The sequence below is a fragment of the Mesoplodon densirostris genome, chromosome 9 (genome assembly GCF_025265405.1).
Source record: "Mesoplodon densirostris isolate mMesDen1 chromosome 9, mMesDen1 primary haplotype, whole genome shotgun sequence".
Classification (NCBI taxonomy): Eukaryota; Metazoa; Chordata; class Mammalia; order Artiodactyla; family Ziphiidae; genus Mesoplodon; species Mesoplodon densirostris.
This window is the reverse complement of record NC_082669.1, coordinates 99,733,464-99,758,151: the sequence shown is the minus strand read 5'-3', so window position 1 is coordinate 99,758,151 and position 24,688 is coordinate 99,733,464. Positions and strand designations below refer to the sequence as shown.

The 24,688-nt window shown below is 50.9% G+C and overlaps 1 protein-coding gene across 4 annotated transcripts in view; it reads left to right on the top strand.

Moving 5' to 3' along the window:
• Positions 1 to 20,775, top strand: part of HIPK2 (homeodomain interacting protein kinase 2) — a 187,114-nt gene extending 166,339 nt beyond the window's left edge. For all 4 annotated transcript variants that reach the window (XM_060107539.1, XM_060107538.1, XM_060107537.1 and 1 more), the window contains exons 11-15: positions 643 to 822; positions 3,848 to 4,129; positions 13,798 to 14,042; positions 19,075 to 19,208; positions 20,314 to 20,775. In XM_060107539.1, coding sequence (XP_059963522.1) covers positions 643 to 822; positions 3,848 to 4,129; positions 13,798 to 14,042; positions 19,075 to 19,208; positions 20,314 to 20,775 — 1,303 coding nt within the window. The remainder of the gene's footprint in view (positions 1 to 642; positions 823 to 3,847; positions 4,130 to 13,797; positions 14,043 to 19,074; positions 19,209 to 20,313) is intronic.
• Positions 20,776 to 24,688: the final 3,913 nt, after the last annotated feature.

Here is a 24,688-nt window from a genome sequence, read left to right as displayed (position 1 = left end):
TCACTTAGTACCAAACTCTATACATGTCTAGTCAACCTTCAGTTAATCTGATTGTTCATTCAGGAAGCGTATAACTCATTAATCAGCTGCTACACGCCTAAGCATTGTGCTAGACGCTGAGAAAATTCTAAAGTGTTAACACTTCCTAACGCCAGAAACATACGGCTCCCAGTCTTCGAAGTTTGTTTTTCACATAAACTACAATATCCTCCCTTATAAAATGGTATTACTAAGGTATCCTGCCTCCCTCACAGAGTGGAATCACCCACTGAAGGCACTTGGTAAATTCTAAAATAAAATACACAGCACAGTCACCTGTTCAGGGACTTGAAAAGCTGGAGGGAATATTTATTTTCTCTCCCCAGAACTTAAGCTGAGTCTGCCCACTTGGCATTCTCCCCGCTTGAAATGCCCTCACTCTCACTCACCAAGCTGTGTCCCTGCCACTTAAATGTTACTGCACCAGGGAAACACCTGTTGAAGTTATCTGGGGTGGCTCCTCCCTTCAACAGCTCTCTGGGTAGTGAGAGACCCATCTTTTGGTTTTAGTTTGCCTTTTAACTGGGGAGGGAACTTTATCTTAAAAATGAGCTCTGTTTCTATAAAACCAGTAAAGAGCCTATTTTCCCATCTTTCTTTTAGGAACACGCATGCTCACGGCAGCCATTACAATCCCATCATGCAGCAGCCGGCGCTATTGACTGGTCATGTGACCCTTCCAGCAGCTCAACCCTTAAATGTGGGCGTGGCCCATGTGATGCGGCAGCAACCTACCAGCACCACTTCCTCCCGGAAGAGTAAGCAGCACCAATCCTCTGCGAGGTAGGTGGTGAAAGGGTCTATCCCTGCAGGAAGGAGACCTCAAGGAGCTTGGAAGTTAAAGATCTGGATCCCTGGAGTGGGACAGAAAGTGGCCGGTAGAATTTGCTAGACCATGTGGGGAGCACTAGGGTTTGAAGGAGGCACTCATTCTGAGGTCTGAGTGCTGACCCTGCCAGCACCCAAAGGCTGGGGGCCTGGGACCACAGTGTTCAGTGTCTGGGCCTTGAGCGGTTCTCCACTTCTCTAGAAAACACTCAGGCTGACCTCTGAAGTTGCATTTTCAAAACCATAATAACTTTATTTAAAAGTAGTAGAGGGAATTCCCTGGCAGTCCAGCGGTTAGGACTTGGTGCTTTCACTGCCATGGCCGCCCTGTCAATCCCTGGTCCTGGAACTAAGACCCGGCTTGCGGTGCAGCCAAAAAAAAAAAAAAAATGGTAGTGCAGAAATGTGCTTTTTTTGAAATCTAAGGTCAGAAATTTAACTCATTTAGCTACTTGTTTAAATATAAGCAGTAACTTTGGTTAATCCTAGACACTAACCAGCAGAACAATAATCTTTCCCATTTCCTTTAAATCCAGTTTCATCTCCATGAACTCTTAAAAATCAAAATTGACAAAGGCCATGTGCTGTTTAATTCCATCGATAAGGTATCTTGGAAAAGGTTAAACTATAGGGACAGAGATCAGATCAGGAGCTGCCAGGGACTAGGGTTGGAGAGGAGAGGATTGACAAGCAAAGAGCATAAGGGGATTTTTCAAGGTGATGACAGAGTTCTATATCTGGATCGTGATGGGGGTTACCTGACTACATTTGTCAGAACTCATCAGACATTTCAAAACGGTGTCTTCCACTGGATGTAAATACCTCAAGAGACCTGACTTTTAAAAAATAGAGATTTCCAAACAAACGAACAAACAAAAAAATCAAGATCAAGATTGTGTGGATGCAGAATTTTTCCTACATCTCTCTCCAGTGGCACTGGCTGGGAGGTACCTAATTGCTTATTTGGAATAGGCTAATGAAGAGAAGTCTGGTATAGGAAATGTCTAGTGAATTTTGGTTTTCTACTTCCTTCTATAGGAAGGTGCCATAAATTAGGCCTGCCTTTTTTCATTCTTTTTCACTTGAAAACTAATCCAAGAGCTGACTTCCTTAAGTTGTCATCTTTCCTGAACAAGATTCTTATTTGGATGTTTCTGACAACTTAGGGAAATTCATGTCAGATCAGTGGCAGGCTTCCAGAATGCTTTTGTGTGGCAGCCCTGTGAGAGCACACCTGTGTCTTTGTTAGATTGTGTGGCAACAGAAGCCACTGTCTCGATCCTCACGTGCTGTCATGCTCACCCTGGTAGGTGGTCGCCAGAACCCTGGTCTGGCCGGGAGGTGGGGTTTAGCCTCCTTGTAGCTCACCTTGGCCAGGTAGGGGCAGGAAGAACCCTTGGCCTCTGACCTGCTGGCGAGTCCCTCTTTCTTGCCTCCTCACCACCCAGCTGCCTTTAGGAAGGCTCATTGCCAGTGCATTTCAAGATCAGTATCACTATAGTGAAAATTAGGTGTTTTCCTATTTTTAAGACCAGTGCCTTAGGCATAACAGTTGGGAAGACCAGAAGGCTTTCCCCTGTCAGGTGGTGCCATCAGGCATACTTTTCTTTAACAACACCAAATGGACCATATTTTAACTGCTCGAGTAGTGAAAACATAATCTCAAAATTGTAACATATTAGTAATAACAAATACATAGTTCTGTGGTAAGTACAAAGAATGGAACAATCTTATCAGTAACACTTCTTATTACGAGCCCCCCAAAAGGAACAAGCAACATATCTGATATCAACTAAACAGAAAATTAAATAGATCTGCCTTTATGGAATTATTTTCATCTTTATTGCCATCCCTTTAGCTAGAAGATGCTAGAATCTCTAAGGACATATCACAGTCTTAAGTTTCATTATAGGCTGGCTTTGGTCTCACTGTACAGATATGACCAAGGTCAACAGGGATTGATGGGGAGGGGAAAAGGCAAGGTATTTTTTTCTCCAAAGTTACCAGAAACTACATTGGCTGATTTGATAAGTAATTTTGAGTTGATCAAAATCAAGATTAAAAGGTCCCTCTTGGGCTTCCCTGGTGGCCCAGTGGTTGAGAGTCTGCCTGCCGATGCAGGGGACACGGGTTCGTTCCCCGGTCCGGGAAGATCCCACATGCCGCGGAGCGGCTGGGCCCGTGGGCCATGGCTGCTGAGCCTGCGCGTCCGGAGCCTGTGCTCCGCAACGGGAGAGGCCACAACAGTGAGAGGCCCGCGTACCGCAAAAAAAAGGTCCCTCTTTAAGCATACATTTTCCTCTTGCATTTTTCCTGATTTTTCATTGCAATTGAAACAGACTGGTAAGCTTCCTGTGACGCCCATGTGTCAACATCCAAAAAAATCGTTTTTTGAAAAATTATAGCCACACAGATACTTTTATGGTCATGTCCATAAAAGGAGGAAGAAGGGAAAGCTGAACTTTAACATTAGATCCTTTAGATCCAGGAACTCTTAGGAAGTGTTTTAGTTTAATCAGTGGTAAACCAGCCATTAGCAAGGAAACTAAAGCTTTCTGTGCAGATACCTTTTCTTCCACCTCTAAAACAAGAGCTAAATACATTGGGGAGGGTGACCAGATTGAGCTTAGGAAGTTGGGCCTTGACCCTGAAGACGGGGCCGCATTGGGGCAGACACCCCTGAAATCCTGGGCGTTACGTCTGCCCCCTGTGCCCTCTCCTGAGAGCCCTGACTACTCCCTTTGTCCCGCTGGGGGCGGGTGCAGGGGGCCAGGCTGCTGCCCCCGTCTGTGTCGCAGCTAGCTGGAAGAGAGAGCTCCACAGGCAGCCGCTTCTGCAGTCACATTAAGTCTGAGTGCCCTGGCCCTCTACCTGTTTTACGGAGACTTGGCAAAGCTGGTGTTTCTAGACAGTTGAGCTCCTCGGAAGGAGCTGCCGAGTCTGACCCTCTCCGTGAGTGTGTGTGGCTTTGTCGTTCCAGAAACGTCTCCACCTGTGAGGTGTCCTCCTCTCAGGCCGTCAGCTCCCCGCAGCGGTCCAAGCGTGTCAAGGAGAACACGCCTCCGCGCTGCGCCCTGGTGCACAGCAGCCCGGCCTGCAGCTCCTCCGTCACGTGCGGCTGGGGCGACGGGGCCTCCAGCACCACCAGGGAGCGGCAGCGGCAGACGATCGTCATTCCTGACACCCCCAGCCCCACGGTCAGCGTCATCACCATCAGCAGCGACACGGATGAAGAGGAGGAGCAGAAGCATGCCCCTGCCAGGTGAGGCTGTGCCACCTTCAGACTCCAGGAAGGAGCGCAGTTGCGTTTCCGTCTCGCACGGAGACAGTTATGGTGGATCTGGACCACCTTCCATCGTCCAGCATGATGACCCCTCTCTCTCGGCCCCTGAATTTTGGCTTTGCCGTGTCCTGGAGCCCTAAGGTGATTTCAAGGGAATGTCAAACAGATTTTCCATAATTGTTGAAAGCCGAGATAATTTTGAGTCACTTTGGTCTTAAAAAATAGTTACAGGGGCTTCCCTGGTGGCGCAGTGGTTGAGAGTCCGCCTGCCGATGCAGGGGACACGGGTCCGTGCCCCGGTCCGGGAAGATCCCACATGCCGCGGAGTGGCTGGGCCCGTGAGCCATGGCCGCTGAGCCTGCGTGTCCGGAGCCTGTGCTCCGCAACGGGAGAGGCCACAACAGTGAGAGGCCCGCGTACCGCAAAAAAAAAAAAAAAAAGTGATAGGCCCTTTACATTTGAGGGACGTGAGACCATAAAAATCAGGCACACGGTGCCAGTGTATTTCAACCCTCGTATGCTAAAAATCTCTGCCTCGGACTATTGAATTTATTCCTAGTCGGTCAGGCTGTTTCTCTAACACTGCCTTGGCTCTCTCAGAATTTGAGGTAATTGTCCAATTAATCAGAAAGTTTCCTGTGTCTGATTAACCCGGTCTATCGAACTGCCAGTTGGCTCTTCCCTCAGAGAGCATTACTGTTTATTCCAAAGTAGTAAGAACTCACTTTAGTCTCTATACGCTTCCCGGGGAGAGGGAAGAAATATTTATTATATTTGCGAGACTGTTCACCCTAGTGCTAGAGCCTCTTTTGTACACTTTCCAGCCAGACTGCAACGGAGCGCGGTGTGAGCTTGGGCTGTCTGATAGTCCCCTGGAACTTGCCCCTCTGAACAGTCGGTCCCCTGGCCTTCAGCACCCCCGGGTCTCGGGACCTTGTAGATCCAAAGTCTTACAGTCCCAACCTGCTGGCTCCTCCCTTTGGGACCCAGGACCTGGGAAGGGAGGCCTGCCCCACGCTGCCAGTCAGCGCACATCCCATGACCTGTTGTGAAGCTTAACATTCACAGTTAGGCCCAAATTACTAATTCCTGATTGGATACAATGTCCCTGATTATAATCACAAATCCTTTTGATTAGATAATAAATTCCTACACTTAAAATCATTACAAGATATGCAGATAGACTGATTCAGACATTCTCACTACAGCTATTTCTTCCTGCATGGGGCATCCACTTCCCATCTTTATAATGAACTCAGTGTCTTACCTTCTCATGATAGGGCTAGTGTATCTTTCATTCCAGTGTCCTCTTTAGTGGCCCAGCCTAGTCTTCAGTGTGTCTCAGAGAAGCATATCGTGGAGCATTTCTGGTCCTAGCATTGGGCCGGGTGCTAGACGGGCCACGGGGCCGGGGGGATGGGGCTCAGTGCTTCATTCCCAGGCTGCCTGTTCCAGAACTGGGCTCAGTTTCCTTTTGGAGAACAGTCCCAAGTTGAGTCAATACCCCGTCCTGCCCAGTGCCTCGTGCCTCTCAGGCCCTTCCCAAAGAGAAAGGCTCGTCCCGGCTCCGGCCCGGTCCCCGGCCTGGAGCAGCTTGTGCACACATTTGTAGCATCAGGCACAAGAAGGACCAGCAACCACACACAGCCCTTTGCCACAACTGGAAAAAGGCAACTTTAAAATCTGACAACTGACTAGATTGGAATATCATTTTGACATTTGAATTGACACAGAATCTCGACCTATGTGCTCAGGAGAGAATTGAATAGTGGGTCTGAGAAGAAGGGGGATGAGAGAGGCATCTCTCCACCTGTCAGGCCGCTGCCAGGGCCGTGAGCGCAAAGCGAGCCAAAGCACAGGCTGCTTCCGCAGCAGCTCCGGGGCCCAGAAAGAAGAGAACTGGAGTACTGGACAGCATGTGAGGACCTTGGTGACTTCACAACTGAGTCAAGACGTAGGGGAGAGCAGGGAAGGAGCTGACTGGCAGGTGCATGTGTAAGCGACAACCACAGACAGCGACAGTGGGCTGCTGAGTACCAGAGCTTCATACAGTGGAAAGTGCAGGGGACGGCCTGCCTGCCCAGGGGAACGAAACGCACCTGAGAGGTTCCGCCAAATGGGGGAAGCTGCAGGCAGGCTGAGGCCAGCGCGTAATTGAGACGGGAGGCGCATAGAATGGGATGATAGTGTTTTCTGGATAGTGTTTGATAGTGTTTACTGTTGCCTTAAAGGAATGTTTTAGGACCCAGGAAGACAGGAAAGTGTGTTTGAGTCTGAGGAGGATCAAACAGAAACCAGTAGCTATTTTATTCATAGCGAAACCACCGTGTAATGTGACCACGTTAATGTGACTGCATTTTGTAATGAGGGAAAAAACGGGGAAATACGATTACTCGTTCTTAGCTATCAGAATTATGGCAAAATTTAACACAGTAAATATCTATCGGCCCCGCTGGTAAGATATTACGCTCAGAACCACAGGTGCTGCATAAATGATGTAGACAGCCTCTGTCCTCAGGAGGTTTGCAGGGTAATAAGCCAGGTAAGACGCGTGCAAATCATCATAACACAAAACAGAATATCAGCCCCCTAAAAACTAGCAGAGGCCTGTGGGGATTCAAAGGGGAAATAGCTTGAGGAAGTAGCAGGGGAGAGGAGGCTTTTCAAGGTCAAAGGTCCTGATGGGTGTGGACAGTGGGTAGAGGAGGTGAGACTTGCAAATTCCAGCGAGATAGGTGGTGGGCGGAGCCTCAGAGGTGGGCAGAAGGGATCAAGAGCACGTGGGGCCACTGATCAGAGAGAAAGCAGGAGGCAAGGAGAGAAGGGACTTCAGATTGGAAAGGGAGATTGAGGGTCTCTCCTTAGGTGGGCGTGGCCAACTTTGCGAGGAGCTGGTGGGAAAGCATCAGTCCTGGGAAAACAAGGACGTGCCCCCAGGTGCAGCCCTCCAGCCGGAAGCTTCTCTCCCTGTCAGTGCTCCAGTGTGAACCGTGGAGACTTCCCTCCTAGACCCTGACCGTTCTCGTTCCCAAACCTGATTTCTCCCAGCCGTGAGCATCTTGATTCTGATCTTCTGTGTTCCTGACCTCATTTCCTATTTGCGGCCCACCCCCAGCGCTAGCCCTGTAACTCTGCCTGAAATGCCGATCACTCCCCCTCACGTGACTCAGCCTCCACACAGCAGCCAGAGGGCGGGGTGGGGGTTGATGATGCGAACAGGGTTGGTGAGCGCAGACCACAGGGCAGCGTCTTTTAGAGCCAACGTGAGGCAAATAATGGTCAATCCACATTTTTTAGGACTAAGCTTGTCACTAAATCTCCAGGACCAGCTGATAATTGCCTAGAATTTTCAGAAGAATGCCAAAGCAAAATTATCATTCCTGACCCCTCTCACTGTTGTGGCCTCTCCCGTTGTGGAGCACAGGCTCCAGACGCGCAGGCTCAGCGGCCATGGCTCACGGGCCCAGCAGCTCCGCGGCATGTGGGATCTTCCCGGACCGGGGCACGAACCCGTGTCCCCTGCATCAGCAGGCGAACTCTCAACCAGTGCCACCAGGGAAGCCCTGGCAGGCGGATTCTTAACCACTGCGCCACCAGGGAAGCCCGTGTGCTCAATTTTTAAGCTGACTCGTTTAACAGCTTCTCACTTGTTCTCTAATCTGCATAGTACATCAGGTAGAGCACAGAGATTTCTAACAATAGAAGAGATTAAAAACAGAGCTATCAAATTAATTCACCTTTTCCAAACCTGTCACATGTAAATCCAAAGAGGCAGGTAAATCAGCATTAGACTGTGTTGTACCTATCTGCTCCCTGGGCATGGGGACTGCCAGATCAGAAAAAAGGGATGGGACCCATGAAGAGTTCGGAGAGGTTTTCTTCCACACTCCTTAGTGTAGGTGACAAGATACCGACATGCAGAATTCCTCAACATTTCCGTCGGGAGATGGCCCCCAGTTCTGAGGGGTCATCTAGACCAAGCTGTCAGTTGTTAGATTTTTGCCAGAAAGCCTTCCTTCAGTGACAAGAAGCTCACTGAGTCATTAAGCGGCCCATTGTATGTTCAGATAATTCTAGTTGTCACGAGAATTCGTACTCGTATTGAGCTGAAGCTTCTCCACAATTTCTAAAATTGAGTGAAGAATTCCAAATATGTCCAACTTGAATTTTATTGCAGCTTGGCCAAACTCAGTGGTGTGTGTGGGGGGGTGTATGTGTGTGTTTAATTTGCTCATTTTCTAAACTATTCAGAACCTAAGGAGGATATATAGTCAGCAGGAATTGTCTGGGTCTGGGTCTACATATAAGGTACACTTACTAAAAGGATTTATTTTCTCTCCAAATTAGGAGTAAAGCGAATCCTATTTTAAGTGTCTTTAATAATAAACCTTCAAGGGACCATCACAATGGCTCCTTTAAGGCCACTCTCCCTAACGGATGTCATAGCAGGTTAGAGCTGGAGGGACATCCAGGGTCACCCCAATATCCAGGCCACTGCCCGAGGTCACACCAATAAATGAACAGCAGCGCCAGGACTAGAGCACGAGCTCCCAGGACACATTTGGGAGCAGCCAGCCTCTGTTCTTCACGTGGGGTCCGCCACCCACAGACCATGCATCTGCAGCAGAACATTTCTGCGTTTTGTGAAATGACCAGATGAGTCACTGTGTGTGTGTGTCATTTAATCAGGCAGAACTGGCTGTGACCGAAGCTGAGAGTGAAGGTCAGGACACTTGGAGCTGCATGCTCATGGCCTCCGGCGCTGACCCTGGTCCTGGGAGCGTTTTGTGATGGTGCCAGGGGTGGAGGTGGAGGGCTGGGCGTTCCTTTAACAGAGTCTTACTACACAACAGCCTGCTCGCAGGCCAGCCCTGCCCCCCGCACAGAAAGCAGTTGCAGGTTTCACCTGTCTATGCTTTTTTAAATTTTTTTAACATCTTTATTGGAGTATAATTGCTTTACAATGGTGTGTTAGTTTCTGCTTTATAACAAAGTGAATCAGTTACACATATACATATATCCCCATATCCCCTCCCTCTTGCATCTCCCTCCCTCCCACCGTCCCTGTCCCACCCCTCTAGGTGGTCACAAAGCACCAAGTTGATCTCCCTGTGCTATGCAGCTGCTTCCCACTAGCTATCTGTTTTACATTTGGTAGTGTATATATGTCCATGCCACTCTCTCACTTCGTCCCAGCTTACCCTTCCCCCTCCCCGTGTCCTCAAGCCCATGCTGTAGTAGGTCTGTGTCTTTATTCCCGTCTTACCCCTAGGTTCTTCATGACTTTTTTTTTTTCTTAGATTCCATATATATGTGTTAGCATACGGTATTTGTTTTTCTCTTTCTGACTTACTTCACTCTGTATGACAGACTCTAGGTCCGTCCACCTCACTGCATTCATTGCAGCTCTATTTACAATAGCCAGGACATGTCTGTGCTTTTTAAGGCGGCTCTCCTTCCTCCCAGGGTTCCTCCCACTTCTACAGCTTTCCACAATTCCTGCTGCCCTTGGGTCCCTTGTCCCTACTTTCCAGGCATGGGGACCTTTCCCTGGCGCCCCACTTTCTAGTTCTTCTGCCAGATCTCAGTCGTCCCCTCCCCGCTGATCCCATTTGCTTCCTTTTTTAAAAAATTTATTTATTTATTTATTTATTTATGGTTGCATTCCATCTTCGTTGCTGCACACGGGCTTTCTCTAGTTGCGGCGAGCAGGGGCTACTCTTCGTTGTGGTGCACGGGCTCCTCATTGCGGTGGCTTCTCTTGTTGCAGAGCACGGGCTCTAGGCACGCGGGCTTCGGTAGTTGTGACAGGTGGGCTCAGTAGTTGTGGCGCACGGGCCCTAGATCCACGGGCTTCAGTAGTTGCAGCAAGCAGTCTCAGTAGTTGCGGCTCGCGGGCTCTAGAGCGCAGGCTCAGTAGTTGTGGTACACGGGCTTAGCTGCTCTGCGGCATGTGGGATCTTCCCGGACCAGGGCTCGAACCCACATCCCCTGCATTGGCAGGCGGATTCTCAATCAGTGCGCCACCAGGGAAGCCTGCTTTCTTGTTTCTGAATAAGCATATGGACTTTTAAAAACTTGAGATAGAATTTGCGTGCCATACAGTTCACCCATTTAAAGTGTACAATTAAATGGTTTTTGGCCTATTACCTTAATTTTTTAAGTTGTGATACTACATATATAATAAAATTTGCCATTTTAACCATTTTTAAGTGTACAATTCAGTGACATTAAATACATTCACAGTGTGTGCAGCCATCACCACTATTGCCAAAACTTTTCATTCACCTCAAACAGGAACTCTGTACCCATCAAGCAGTAACTCCCCAAACTCCTCTTCCCTCAGCCCCTGGTAACCTCTAATCTATGTCTGTCTCTATGAATTTGCCTATTCTAGGAACCTCATATAAGTGGAATCACACAGTATCTGTCCTTTTGTGTCTGGCTTATTCCACTTAGTGTAATGTTTTCAAGGCTCATCCATATTGTAGCATGTATCAGAACTTTATTCGTTTTTATAGCTGAATAATATTCCATTGTGTGGATATATCACATTTTGTTTATCCATTGATCAGTTGATGGGCACTGAGGTTATTTCCACCTTTTGGCTGTTGTGAGTAATGCTGCGGTGAACATTAGCATACAAGTATCTGTTAGTTTCTGCTTTCAGTTCCTTTTCATACTTAACCTAGAGCAGAATTGCTGTGTCATACGGTAACTGTTTACCTCAAACTATGTTTGAGCAACAAGCATATGGGCTTTTTGGATTTAAACTGTTATAAGTAGGAAGTGTAGCTCTTTATTAATTAAGATATACCCATTTTATCAAAGTTAGCATGAAAAACTATAAATATATGCAATCAATTCATTCCTCACCTTCTTTTGAGTTCTTAATTATCATCTGCACAGCTCATTTGACAGTTCATCGTGGAAGTCTTTATGACATCCCTTCTCTTTAACTGATTATTTTAAAGCTTTTACTGTTTAACTTGTCATGTTTTTATACAGTCCCCCACTGAGATGTTAATCTCTTCCAAGAGTGGAGACATGTATTATATTTCTTTATACAGAAATTCCCTGTAGCAGCTAGCATCGATCTCTAAGATACCTAACTGATGAGTTTTAACTTCTTTCATATCAATCTCTGGTTTATTCCTAGACTAGAAACTTTTCCAGCAAGTATGTACCTTCATAGAATTCATTTTGCCTAGAGGTGTTTTTTGCAAACCTCTTTTCACCTGTTTTTAAGTGAAGTAACCCTAATAATAATCATGATAGAAGAAGCTAGCTTTTTTTTTTAACTGGAGTATAGTTGCTTTACAATGTTGTGTTAGTTTCTGCCACACAGCGAAGTGAATCAGCCATATGCATACATACATCCCTCCCTCTTGGACCTCCCTCCCGCCCCTACCCCGCCCCCATCCCACCCAACTAGGCCATCACAGAGCACCAGGCTGAGCTCCCTGTGCTATACTGCAGGTTCCCACTAGCTATCTGTTTTACACATGGTGGTGTATTTATGTCAAACCTAATCTCCCAATTCATCCCACCCTCCCCTCCCTGCCGTGTCCACACGTCTGTTCCCTACGTCTGCCTTTGTATTCCTGCCCTGCAAATAGGTTCATCTATACCATTTTTCTAGATTCTACATATATGTGTTAATATATGATATTTCTTTTTCTCTTTCTGACTTACTTTACTCTGTATGACAGATTCTAGGTCCATCCACATCTCTGCAAGTGACCTAATTTCATTTCTTTTTATGGCTGAGTAATATTCCATTATATATATGTACCACATCTTCTTTATCCATTCATCTAGAAGCTAGTTTTTTGGGTTTTTTTTTTTTTTTTTTCTTTTTGCGGTATGCGGGCCTCTCACTGTTGTGGTCTCTCCCGTTGCGGAGCACAGGCTCTGGACGCGCAGGCTCAGCGGCCATGGCTCACGGGCCCAGCCGCTCTGCGGCATGTGGGATCTTCCTGGACCGGGGCACGAACCCGCGTCCCCTGCATCGGCAGGCGGACTCTCAACCACTGTGCCACCAGGGAAGCCCAGAAGCTAGTTTTTATAGTATACTTACTGTGTGTCGTGCGCCATCCAAAGCATTTTGCATGTATTTTCTCACTTCTCAAAACAAGCCTGTGACATTGGTACTATTAATATACATCTTACTGATAAGGAGACTGAATCGCTCAGAGGTTGGAACAGCTACACCACCAGCACATGCTGAAGTTAGACATCTGTCTGCCGGGCATGTGTCCTTATCCACAAACACAGTTAGGGAGGGACCCTTCTACCCTGAACCGGGGAGGACAGAATATGCAGCCCCAGAAGAATTATCTGGGCCAGATGTCAGCAGGGCAGGGTCCAGGGAGCAGGGCGTCAGGCCCCCTGCGAGCTCACTCCCAGCCCCTCAGCCTGTTGTAGGCTAGCAGCCCTGCTGTCCTCCCACTTCCTGGGGCTCGAGTTCCCTCATTTCTCTGCCGCCCTTAGTGGTGGTAGGATTGACCTTGGAATCTGGCCTGTGGCTGGCTGTGTGACCTTGGGCAAGGCACCTGGAGGGGGTGTGGCGGCTGCATTAGGTGCTCTATATAAATACCAGCTTCTTCTCTTAGCCAAGTCGTTGCAAACTGACCGTCTTATTTAGGCAATCGATATTTCTTAAAAATAGACCATCAATATACAAAAATAGATGAAAATCCATTTTTAAAACCTTCCCAATAAGCAACAAATTCCATATTCGTCATCCCACCAGCCTCTCACTAGCCTGGAGGCAGACAGAATTGGTTCCCAAAGGAACCAAACATAAATATCTCCGGAAAAAATGTACTGGCCCAGAGCCACTGATACCTCCTGGTATCAGTGTATTAAGTCTCAGTTATAGGATGAAGACCAGGGATTCAGAGCCACGCCCTCACAGACTCAGCATCTCTGCCCTCACCCAGACGCGGTGCCGGTCCCGCACCCCGTCGTGGGCCAGGCAGAGGGGAAGCTGCAGGAGGGCCGGGCCTCTCCTGAGCAGGGGACCCGGAGGTCTTGGGTCGCTGCTGTGTGCGGGAATCAGCGTGCTCAGAACCTCACTCTCTCCCGTCCCTCTCACTGCGTCCTGGTTCCTCTTGGATGTCCTCTTCCCTCCTGCCTAAATTGGCTGGCTCTTCCAGGTCCCGAGCCTCACGAGCTTATGTTGTTCCCTTCCCGGCGGTGTTTTTCTCCTACACCTGGGCCTCAGGTTGCCTGGGTCTGGCTGGGTTCTCTGTTTGCTTTCGTGTCCCCTTCCGGCGGCTCAGAGGGCACTGCCACACAGCTCTGTGCTGCACGCACCTCCCCGGTAGGTCAGCTGAGCCCGGCTGCACAGGGGACAGCCCAGGCCTGCCCGGAAGTTTCTCTCGCCCCCATGTCCAGAAGCTTCTGTGGGCCCCCCTCCAGCCCTTTCTCCCGTCCTCGCATATTCCCCCACCCCCACCGGTCAGACTGGTGACGCTTGTGCCTCCCCGTTAGGGTTCTGGAGAGCAGAAGTCACCCCTACCCCGCCTCCGGCTCTGCCTGCCTCGGCCCCTGCCCCAGAGCACAGAGAGGCTCTTCACCGTCAGTTTGGTGTCTCCCTCCCCAGCCTCTCACAGTCCTGCTTTCTCCCTTTCCATCTCCAGCCCTGTGTCCAAGCAGAGAAAAAACGTCATCAGCTGTGTCACGGTCCACGACTCTCCCTACTCCGACTCCTCTAGCATCACCAGCCCCTACGCCGTGCAGCACCGCTCCGGGCACAGCGCCGCCACCTTCGACAGCAAGGGGAGCCTGGAGTCGCACTGCACCGGGAACCCCCGAACCATCATCGTGCCGCCCCTGAAAACCCAGGCCAGCGAGGCGCTGGTGGAGTGTGACAGCCTGGGGCCAGGTAATTTGGGGCCGGGGCGGCCAGCAGCATTTCTCTGGAGGCTGGTTTTCTGGTTCCCTGCTGCTCGCCCTCCTGTTACGGGGGAGCTACTAAGCCCCGGGTGGTGGTAGATCCTCACCCAAGGATCCTGTTGTCAGCCCAGGAGGCCAGAGCTGACCTCACATCTGTCAGAAAAAGTGCTCCCTGTGATGGCCACCTCACTTCTGAACTGTATCTCATGAATGGATGGAGGGATGGGGTAGGGAGTTTGCAAAGAGTTGGCCGCCTGAGCGAAAACAAGCCTGGTCAGCCCTCAGCATTTCCTACTGAGAGTGGCTTGTCTTTGCTCTCACGGGACTGTCCCTCAGGAGCCATTTGTTCTGGAATTATCCCATTTGGGCGCCCCTTAGGGTTCTCACGCCTGGAGGCAATGCACCATTTTAACATTCAGGAGAGTGAGAAGGAAGCCTTTCTTTTGTAATATGGGAGAAAAGGTGAATGTGAGACAGAAGGCGAGTAAGGGAACCCGCGGGTCCCAGGGCCGGTGCATCTGTTTAGGAAAAGATACATCTGAAAGGTGAGACTCTGGACCCCTCAAACCTCTGCTTGCCGTGCACCCTCAAGTCCTCAGGTAGCCCCGCACGTACCCCAGTTATAAAGATCGCAGCCTTAAGTGCGCACAGCTTGGTGTGAAGGGCTCTCCTGCTTAATTAACAGTGAAGGTCTCAAGACTATGTTGTTGAAAACCTCAAGACCGGCCCTTTTACCGAACAGGAAGAGAAGGAAATATTCCTTTTCATCTGTAATCTAAAATCCAGAAAGCTCCAAAAACCAGATTTTTAAGTTTACAGCAAAGTCAGTTGGTAAAACCTGACCTGAACTAACCAGAGGCTATTTATAGTCCCTTTGTCATATTCCTGTTTGTCTCACTTGGTGAAATGTCCCAGTATTCTGTAGCAGAAATAATCACTTTTTTTTTAATTACGTGGTAGTGCACAGGACTCCACTGGGGCTAACCTAATATGTTGAATATATACCAAATGACCTTCTAAAATCGGAAATTCTTGATTTCAAAAGTGTCTGACCCCAGGGATTTCAGGGAGTTCCCTGGCGGTCCAGTGCTTCGGACTCCACGCTCTCACTGCCGAGGGCCCGGGTTCGATCTCTGATCGGGGAACTCAAATCCCACAAGCCACGCAGTGTGGCACAAAAAAAAAAAAAAAAAAAGTGACACCAGGGATTTCAGATCAGAGACTGTAGACCTACAGGAGGAGACGATGCGTGTTGTAAATCGAGGATGCCCATGTTCCAGGACATCTCGGGGGAACTCTGTAGTAGTAACAGTCCCTTTACACTTCAGGACGATGGTCTATAAGAATTGGCTCAGGAGCGACCTTACGCAGGTCCTCTAGGAATTGATAAACGGGGGGGAAGGTAGATGGTGTTGAATTTCCCTTGGCCTTTTAAATACGGTGGAGGATGCACAAGGCAGCGGCCAGATCATTGCAGGCTAGATGTCTTCCAGCTCGGAACTTTGTTGGCCTGGGTGCCTGCGCCACAATGTGGAAGGTGACAAAATTGAGAGCTACTGAAATTTTAAGACTAGTCCAACCCCCTAGTTAAGACAGGTCAGGGGACTGAGGGCCAGCTTTGCCCCACATAACGCAACAGTTTTCTGTGGGGAACCACGACGGTGAGGGGGGGAGGCAGGTCTGTGGAGCCCACAGGTCATGCATTTCACGCTCCGTTGCCCGTTTCCGCCATCAGCCGTCGGGCTGTGGGCCGCCCATGGCGGTTTTGAGCACTCACTCCACTGCATTTCCACAAGGACTGCTACAGCTGAAGGGCTGAGACTCTCTCAGGGATGTTTTCAACCAAAAAAAAAAAAAAGGAAGGTTATTCTCAGTAAGGCTGCTGGTTCTAAGGCACCTAGTGCCACTGTCTCTGGGGAAGCCCATGGTATAGTTTCCCATTGTAAAGAGAGATTTATGTTCCCCTGTGAGGACACGCTGCACGGTCTTTCTAGTGACAGGCAAGGGGCAGGAAGGAACTTCATGCTGGTGCCTGTCCGCCCCCAGAACGTGGTCCTTCTCAATGCTGATATCCTCCGTTATCTCAGTTGTCCTAGGCTTGGAGGAATCAAGCAAAGCAGCCTTCCTCAGCCTCCTGGGGCCCCGCTGGGCTGCCAGGCTTCCCTGAGCCCCATCAGGTCAGGACGGAGGCTGTGCAGGTGACGGTCCATTTTCCCTCAGTGCTAATCCCCTCTGTGGGTCTCCGCTCAGGAAGGATCCCTATTTTTCACGTAGCCTCCTCGGGTCTCTTGGGTCAGTTAAGGTTCTTCTGGGAGGTAACAGAGTGAACTCTGCACTGCCTTAAGGCAAATAAGGAATTTATTGGAAGGGTGCAGGGCTGAGAGAAAGTTCAACAGCTAAGTCCCAGGTGGGACGGGAACCAGAACTCCTTGATCTGAGCCACTGGGGGCCCGACACCTGCTCTCTGGACACTGCTTCACCCTGACCCAGTGAGCCCCGGGCTCCCAGTTTCCCAGTCCCAGGAAACAGAACTTGCTGGTCCCAGCTTGGGGCAGACACCTGTTCCTTGAGCATCCACTTTGGCCAGGGGACAGGGCGGTAATAAAGACATCAACCGTAGTTAGCACAGCTAACACCTTTAAGCGCTTAACACGTGCCAGATACTAAGCGTTCTATGTGCATTAACTCACGTAATCCCCACAACGACCCTACATGTAGTCGCCATTACTTTCCCAGTTTTCCAGATAAGAAAATGGAAGCACAGAGAGGTTAACTAACCCCACCACAGCCATGTGGCTGTCCCTCCAGGGCTCACCCAGGATTGAAACACTCTCCCATCCGCCTTGTACAGACAGGGCCACCAGGGGCCATCCGTGAACCCAGGGCTCTTCCCGGGCAGCAGATCTATGAGAGCAACTAGGCAAGGCTCCAGCAGAGAGCTCTGTACTGTCCTCCCAGCTCCGAAATGCGCCTCCGGAGCTTGACCTTCGGCACTTGCCTTCTCCACTCCATGGTCACTTTCTCTGCAGGAAGAAATTACTATTTTAATCTCTTGGTCCCTTTCAGGACCCCCTCCCTGATTCTGGGGTCCCCTGCTCTGGCAACTTGACAAGCTCCGACCCCACTTCCTGTCCCCGCGATGACGGTAGCCTGGCTCTGTCACACCCATTTCATCTGAAGCCCTCTAATCTCTCCGCTTGCAGCCTCACGCTGTGGATCCCTTGCACTCAGAGTTTCTCCCTCAAATATAATTACCACAGAATGCCCAGAGAGTTGAAATAGGAGCAGAGAGGTGCCATTCACAGCTGGGCCCAGGCAGCAGACACAGCTGGTGATCCGCTGCAGGGCAGGAAGGAGTTGGATGCCTGCACAGTGGCACCATGGCTGATCGACGGCGACAGAGTTCTCCTGATGGGCAGCACTTGCAGCTTTGCATCCCTCACCCTACAGTGGGTCCCCGGAACCCCGCACTCCGCCCCCCTGGCCTTGGAGGGCCTTTGAGAGTCTAACCAAGCTTGGCCTGAGCACCAGACCCCAATTGCACGATGCAGGTCAGCTGTGTCCACCAAGGCCTGGCTGGCTCCTGCTCTCCTGGGAAGCTTGTGAAGAATACGAATTCCTGGGCACCCCCGACTGGGGTGCACTTCAGTGGGTAGGATGGGAGGGCCGCTGGGCCCCAAACCACGGTTGGATTTGGGGTCTCTGTTAGGACGTGCTGCCCCCTTCCCAGTGAGGCAGCTCTCCCTTTACTTGAGGGGGACTGTTGCATCGGGGAGGAGAAGGCTCCTCTTGACTTCATTGTGCTCCCCAGTCTCCTGTCCCCCGGTTTCTGGTTTGCCCTCTTTTCAGCTTTCTCTCCATCAACAATTATCAGCATTCTCTCTTGCCGGCCCCAGCCTCAGGCGTCTCCTCTTTGACTTTGACCTCATCACCCTGGGATTCGCAATAGAATTGATCCAACCCAGTTACGTCAAGGGCCTGACCCTTATTATGTGTGCTTCATTAATTCTTAGCATCCTTCACCCCCAAGAACTGCCAGATTTGCCCATTTTACACTCGCGACCCCAGGGTACCTGATTGATACCATATCAGGCTTTTGTGTTTCCCAACGATGCTCAGCCCCAGTAAATCTTCTGAATTCTCTGCTGAACAGCACAAGAAATAGACCTGCCTCTGAGGTCCTGTGTACGTCTTGCCGGTTCTCCCTTAGCTACCAGGGTCTCCTCTTGAACTCCCCACTCTGGGCAGCTCCTTCAAACGTGAGTGGTTTTAGAGTCGGGGAGTCTGCGGAGGACAACGCAGGTTTGGGCGGATGTCTGGATTCCCTGTGCCAAAGGCTTCTTGGCAGTCACTGTGGATCACTTCCTCTTGATCTAGATAGAGCTTCAGCACAGAGATGTCTGACGTCAAGAGAGACACTGAGAGACAGGCGAATAGTTGCACTTGATTCTGCAAATCCTGTACCCGAGCGTACAGTCCTCTGACTTTGCCCCCTGGAGACATGAGTCCCACTCCGCCAGGAGCTGGTGTTCACAGACCACTCAGCACCGAAACTGACTAGAATGGTTTCTTTAATATAAACCTCCTTGCCTTATTCATTTTATTCCGGTTGTTTTTCCCCCTGGGACACGTAGTCCCTCTTTTTGAGACTTGGTTTTCTGTACCCTGCTGCATCTGTCAGCGTGTCTCTGCATCTCAGCAGATGGCCCCCTGCTGCACCCCTGGCTGGGACACGAGGAGCTGCAGAGAGTTCTCCTTCTGTCTCTTAGACTCTCCTTATGCTTTTCGGTCTCACCAGATAGTAATTCTAAACTCCAGCAGGGTTTGCTCCCAAGCCACAGCCCAGGTGCCAGCCCAGAGTCGGCATTGTCACCGGGTCTGGGGGCGATGCTGCCGAATGGTGATCCCCCAGTCTTGGGAAAGGGTTCTTGGAAGACCACTGTTGTCCCCCAAGGAGTAGGGTCTTCCGGGCAGCTGAGGGCCTGTGACGGACCTGTGACCTTTTCCTCCTCCCAACACAGTCACCACCAGTCACCACTCGTCCTCCTACAAGTCCAAGTCCTCCAGCAACGTGACCTCCACCAGCGGTCACTCTTCAGGGAGCTCATCTGGAGCCACTGCCTACCGGCAGCAGCGACCTCTCAATCTCAGCCAGGTAAGCCCGCCCGACGGCCGCTCGCCAGGGGCGCCAGGGTGGACCCTTGGCCACCTCCCGGAGCCTCAGCCCCTCCCGTGGCGGCAGGAGGCGCCCCGAGTGACCTCTGGTGTTCTCGTTCTGCTGTGGGTCACCTTGGGGAAGGCGGATCCGCCATTCACAGAGAGCCGGCCCAAAGCAAAATGACTCGTCTGATGCTCCGAAGTACTTAGTGACGTGGTGCCAGAGCTTAAAAATAGGCTGGCCCACGTCTTGCTATTTCGGCCCAGCAAAGGGTAAAACACTGTGTCTGGGTCCCATAGTCCGACCGTGCTGGGTCTAGTGAGTCATTACGGTGAAGGAGGCCTCCCACAGGGACCTCAAACCCAGGAAAAGAGCCGGAGGATTCGGAGAAGGTGGGTGACATTCAGGGGGAATGTAAACAAGACAGAGTCTCCACGGGCAGCGCTCAGCCTGTGTGTAGAGGGTCACTCAGGTCTGAGTTGCAAAGTGGACTCCGGGCCCTGTTTCCTTAGAAGCTCAGAGGTAAGATAAGGGGAAGTTTGTGTTGAGAAGCCCTTCATCGGAAGCGGTGCCCCTGGGCTGTAAACCGGGGCCGCGTCTATGTCATGACTTAGGTTCTCCAGGTTAGAGAGGGCTGCTTCATGTGTACCTATGACTTCAGACAGCGAAGTGTCTGAGAGCCTGCAGTTTAGGGAGCAGGACTTCACGGTGAGAGAGAAAGCAGTCTGCACTCAAAGAGGGGCTCCTTTCGACACCTCACAGCTGCAGGATGCCCTTGGGGGACCTACTGGCTCCCGTTCCCTTTGCAGCTGGCTCTGAGTGTCACCCAGCCCGGCGCATGGCGGGCACGGCCTTCCTTCTCAGCCCAGGTTAACTGATACTTCGCGGGCGCGTGACGGAGGCGTCTTCTGTTACGCCTGCCGCTCCTCTCCCTCCGCCTTCCCCCCGCGCCCTCCTCCCCTCCTTGCTCTCCTCCCCACTCCCCGCTTCTCCCTCCTTTTCCCCGGCCCGCGCCCTCTCCCGTGCATGCGCGTGTGTGCGCATGCGTGCGCGTGTCCAGCCCCGATGATGCAGCCCTTTCCTGGTGCTTCTCCCCCTCCAGGCTCAGCAGCACATCACCGCAGATCGCACGGGGAGCCACCGACGGCAGCAGGCCTACATCACCCCTACGATGGCCCAGGCGCCATACTCCTTCCCACACAACAGCCCCAGCCACGGCACCGTGCACCCGCACCTGGCCGCCGCCGCCCACCTCCCCGCCCAGCCCCACCTCTACACCTACACGGCGCCCGCCGCCCTGGGCTCCACTGGCACCGTGGCCCACCTGGTGGCCTCCCAAGGCTCGGCGCGTCACACCGTGCAGCACACCGCCTACCCAGCCAGCATCGTCCACCAGGTTCCCGTGAGCATGGGCCCCCGGGTCCTGCCCTCTCCCACCATCCACCCGAGTCAGTATCCAGCCCAGTTCGCCCACCAGACCTACATCAGCGCCTCTCCAGCCTCCACCGTCTACACTGGATACCCACTGAGCCCCGCCAAGGTCAACCAGTACCCTTACATATAAACACTGGAAGGGGAGGGGAGGGGAGGGAGGATGGCCAGAGGGGAGGAGGGAGAGGAGGAGGGACGAGGGGGGAGCTGGGCTTTTTATACTGAAGGTGCCGCACAGAAACAATGCAAACGGGGCAGGGGAGGGGGGCAGGGGGCAGGGACGGGACACAAATGAAACTTGAACTAGGAAGTAGGAGGACTGAGAGCGGAGAAGAGAACATTTTAAGAAGGAAGGGATTTAAGGAGGGGGGGAAATCTATGCTTTTTATTTTAAAAAAGAAAAAGAAAAAAAAAGAAAACGTCAGTAACAAAAAACCACAGCTCACGAACCCATTCTGCACCAGACTGGAAAGGAGAAGAAGAAGAGAGGCACGGCAGATTCCAGAAATTGGGGGGGGGAAGGGGGGGCCGCCCAGTGTTTGAAGAACTTTATGAATTTTTCAAAGACTATTTTCATATGGCAGCAAGTGGCGTTTAAGAATTTGCTGTCAGGGACACCTGATATGATTTTTAATCTATTGGATTAAAAATCCAATAGATTTTTAATGATTGAACGTAAGAATTAGGGATTTTTCCAGAACTCTAAAGGGTCAGCAACCATCTAGAAAGGTCAGGCCATGGCCGGAGGAGGCTGGTATCTGGGGGCGGGTCCGGGGTTGGGGAAGCCCCGATCTGGCCCACCTGCTGGGAGCAATGGGGGCAGCCAGGCTGCGAGGACCCCTGGGAGAGGAGGGCGCGTTTTCTCTTTCTGAGCACTCTGGATAAAATCCCTAAGCAATGATATTCCTCAAATGTCATTAATGATTTTTTTTCTTTTCTGAAGATTTCTTCTCTCTTTGAGTCCATCCCTCGTCACGTAGCGTAGGGCCCGCGGCGTCGCCGACACCCTGGTAGATGTCGCAGTCTGCATCTGTCTGTGCTACTTTGTGTTCACCCCCAACGATACCAAGAGACTATTCCTCAATGTAATTGCACAAGAAGAGCGATCTCACCTAGGCACGTGACCCGCGCCGTGGTGCGGGTGCACGCGCGGGTGCCCGCGGTGCCGCGCTCCTGTCCCCGGCACCGCCGCCGGCTCTCGCAGACTTGGTTTTACATCTTTCCCTCCTAGTGCCTTAGCGACCGGGGACACGGTTGAGGGTTTACTTCCACGGTACTCCAGGAAGCCGGCTGAGGCGAGTCACATCATCTCAGCCCTTCTTCTGTGCTGTTGCAACATTTTACTCTGGTCTTTCCTCTTTTTTTTTTTTTTTTTTTGTTTGTTTGTTTGTTTAATTTCTATTTTATTTTAATACCTGTTGTCTTTCCTGGACTGTTTGCTAGCAGAGGGGTGTCAGGCAGCTGGCAGGGGCTAGGATAGCCCGTGGATCTGGAGAGAGATGTGCGAGATGGATAGTGGTGGGTGAATCTGACGATGGTGATGGCTTTGGATGACTTTTACTTTGGATGACTCCCCACCCTGTACCCCCACCCAGTTCTGCCCCCAGGGTTGGGAGGGTGGGGGGGCTCTGCCATTCGTTGGGACCGCAGGTCCCGTCTCTGTTTTAGGAATGTTGGCCTTGCCAGGCAGCCGCCGCCTTCAGCCTCCAGTCCTGGCACAGCCTTCCTGTCGCTGTCCACGGGATGGAGAGCTGGCCTGGTGCCCGGCCCAGCCCCATGTTCTCAGACTCGACCCCCGCTTCACTCTCGGAGCCCTGCCCTCTCTCCTCTGGTTCCACCAGCTGTGTTTTGCTCTCACCGTTTTGCCGGGTCCTTCCCCCTGTAGACAACCATCAGCCGTCGTTTGCTGCTGAATCGTTCCTCGCGTTACCCAGGCCTACCCAAGGCACGCCTGCGTTCTTGGTTTTTGAGGAGTCTGGTGGGCAGAGGCTGGAGGGACATTTATGAGGGTAACCGTGTGGTCCTGTACTGCACTTTGGAAAACACTCCCTTGGGCAGTTCAGTTTCCAAGGAAATTTGCCCTTTGCCCTCTTTGCACCTTTGATACATTCTGAAAACTTTCTCAGGCTTTGAACACTGGTGGGGGTGAGGGCAGGGGGTCACTCTGTCCATAGCAAATTATTCTTAAAATACGTGAATGTTGGGAAACGCTATCTGGCCATCAGTGGGACTTGAAAGGGTGGTCCTAATTGTTTGACTCTTGACGCCGAGTCCTTAACTGACCCCAAAGCCACGTTTCCAAGGTGCAGAGAGCTGGCTCCCAGTTTGGGACAGCCGTCCGTCCTCGTCCTCCCTCCCTTTCTGTCCTCGTTCTGTGGTCTCCCTTAACGATCGATCTACTGTGAAAGGTGTTTTTATCGCGATATCCGACCTAATTCAGTAACGGAGCCAAGCCCTTACCTTAGCTCTTAGCTGTGAAATGTGAAATAACTCTGGAAATTTCCCCTCTCCAAGCATGAATTCTACTTATCCTACAAAGAAATCGGTCCCCAGGTCGGAACCAGCCTAGTCCCGGCCTTAGGCCGGAAGGAAGGAAGGACACCATGTCCCCCTCGAGGCAGGGCAGGCTCGGGCAGAGCCCCAGGTACCCAGCGGGCCCGCCGGGGAGCCATGGGCAGCAGGACCAGATTCTCTCCTCGTGGTGCCACGCTCAATACGTCTTTATCCGGACGTGGGGAAGTGCGGTCGTTCTGAGACAACAGAAACATGGCCCGTCCGGAGAGAGTGAGGGGAGGAAAGTCTTTGGAGGCCATGTGAGCCAGAGTGCTCCCAGAGCCGCGCCAGCCTGGGGAACCATCTCTGTTCTGGACTCCTGGCATCCGGGGGCAGCAGTGCCCCGTCCGATCTTCCCGCGCCCAGTTACAGAAGTCTCGGCTGCAAACGAGCCAGCATTTTTGCCTTATTGGGTAGCATCCTGGACCCCCCTTGTACAGTTCACTTCCAGCCCTTTCTAGATCTGATCTTTTACAGGAAAAGACAACATAGCCTTCCATTTTAAAGAAAATTATTTTGTCTACTTAAGTTGGAAGTTGCTCTTTCACCTGACATTTTCTTTCCTTTTCTTCCAGATCAGGAATGAAAGTTTCATGCTGCTCATAAAGATAATATTATTGTACTAATTATTTTGGTTATTACCATTGTAATTATTATCATAATCATCATTTTGATACTTTAGTTGGGGTTTTAAAATGCACATTTATTCCAAGTATCTTTGTGTTTTCTCTTTAATATTTAAATTTATTTTATTATATCTGTGAGTATCTGAGTAAACAGGAGGGACATGCAGATGTCTAGTTTTGTCAGACCAAAAAACAAAAAACAAAAAAAAAAAAAAAAGGAAAGGAAAGATCCAGGAATTAGGAAAATGTCAAGAAAGATCCACCACAGAACAAAAGTTTGAAGAATCAAAGCCTTTATCTCTATACAGGTCAAATTGGGCTCTGGACAACATGGTCCATGGTCACCATCAATACTGCATTTTTCTAGATTCTCAGTGGCCTGAGAGGAGATCTGAGGAGGCATCTCATGGGCTGAACCCTTAGCCGTGGTTCTCTCCCATGTTCCCTGCGCTTCTGAAACCTGCCAAATAGATCCCGGGCATACCTCGATTCTGATACTGACCTGTCAAGCAAAAAACAAAAAACAAAAAAAACTCCCCTCTGCCCAGAGCTGACTCAGCCCCTTTCCCAAATGTCCCCCCTTTTCCCATCAGCACACCAGGAGTATGGCTTACGTCCTTCAGTGCAGAGATAACTGTCCCCTCCTAGAAGCCACTGGAGGTAAAAAGCTGATGGAAGGTGCTAGGCAGGTGGTACCTTCCCCTGGGAAACATCAGCCTCCCTTCCTCTCACTAACCACACTGCCCACTTCTTCAGTGCCCCCCAAACCCTGGTGCATGTTCTCAGCACACAATTGTAGGGACAAATTATGGAGCCCAAAAAAAAAGGTGGAGGGTTAATAGGAGGCCAGAGGGACACTGACAAAAG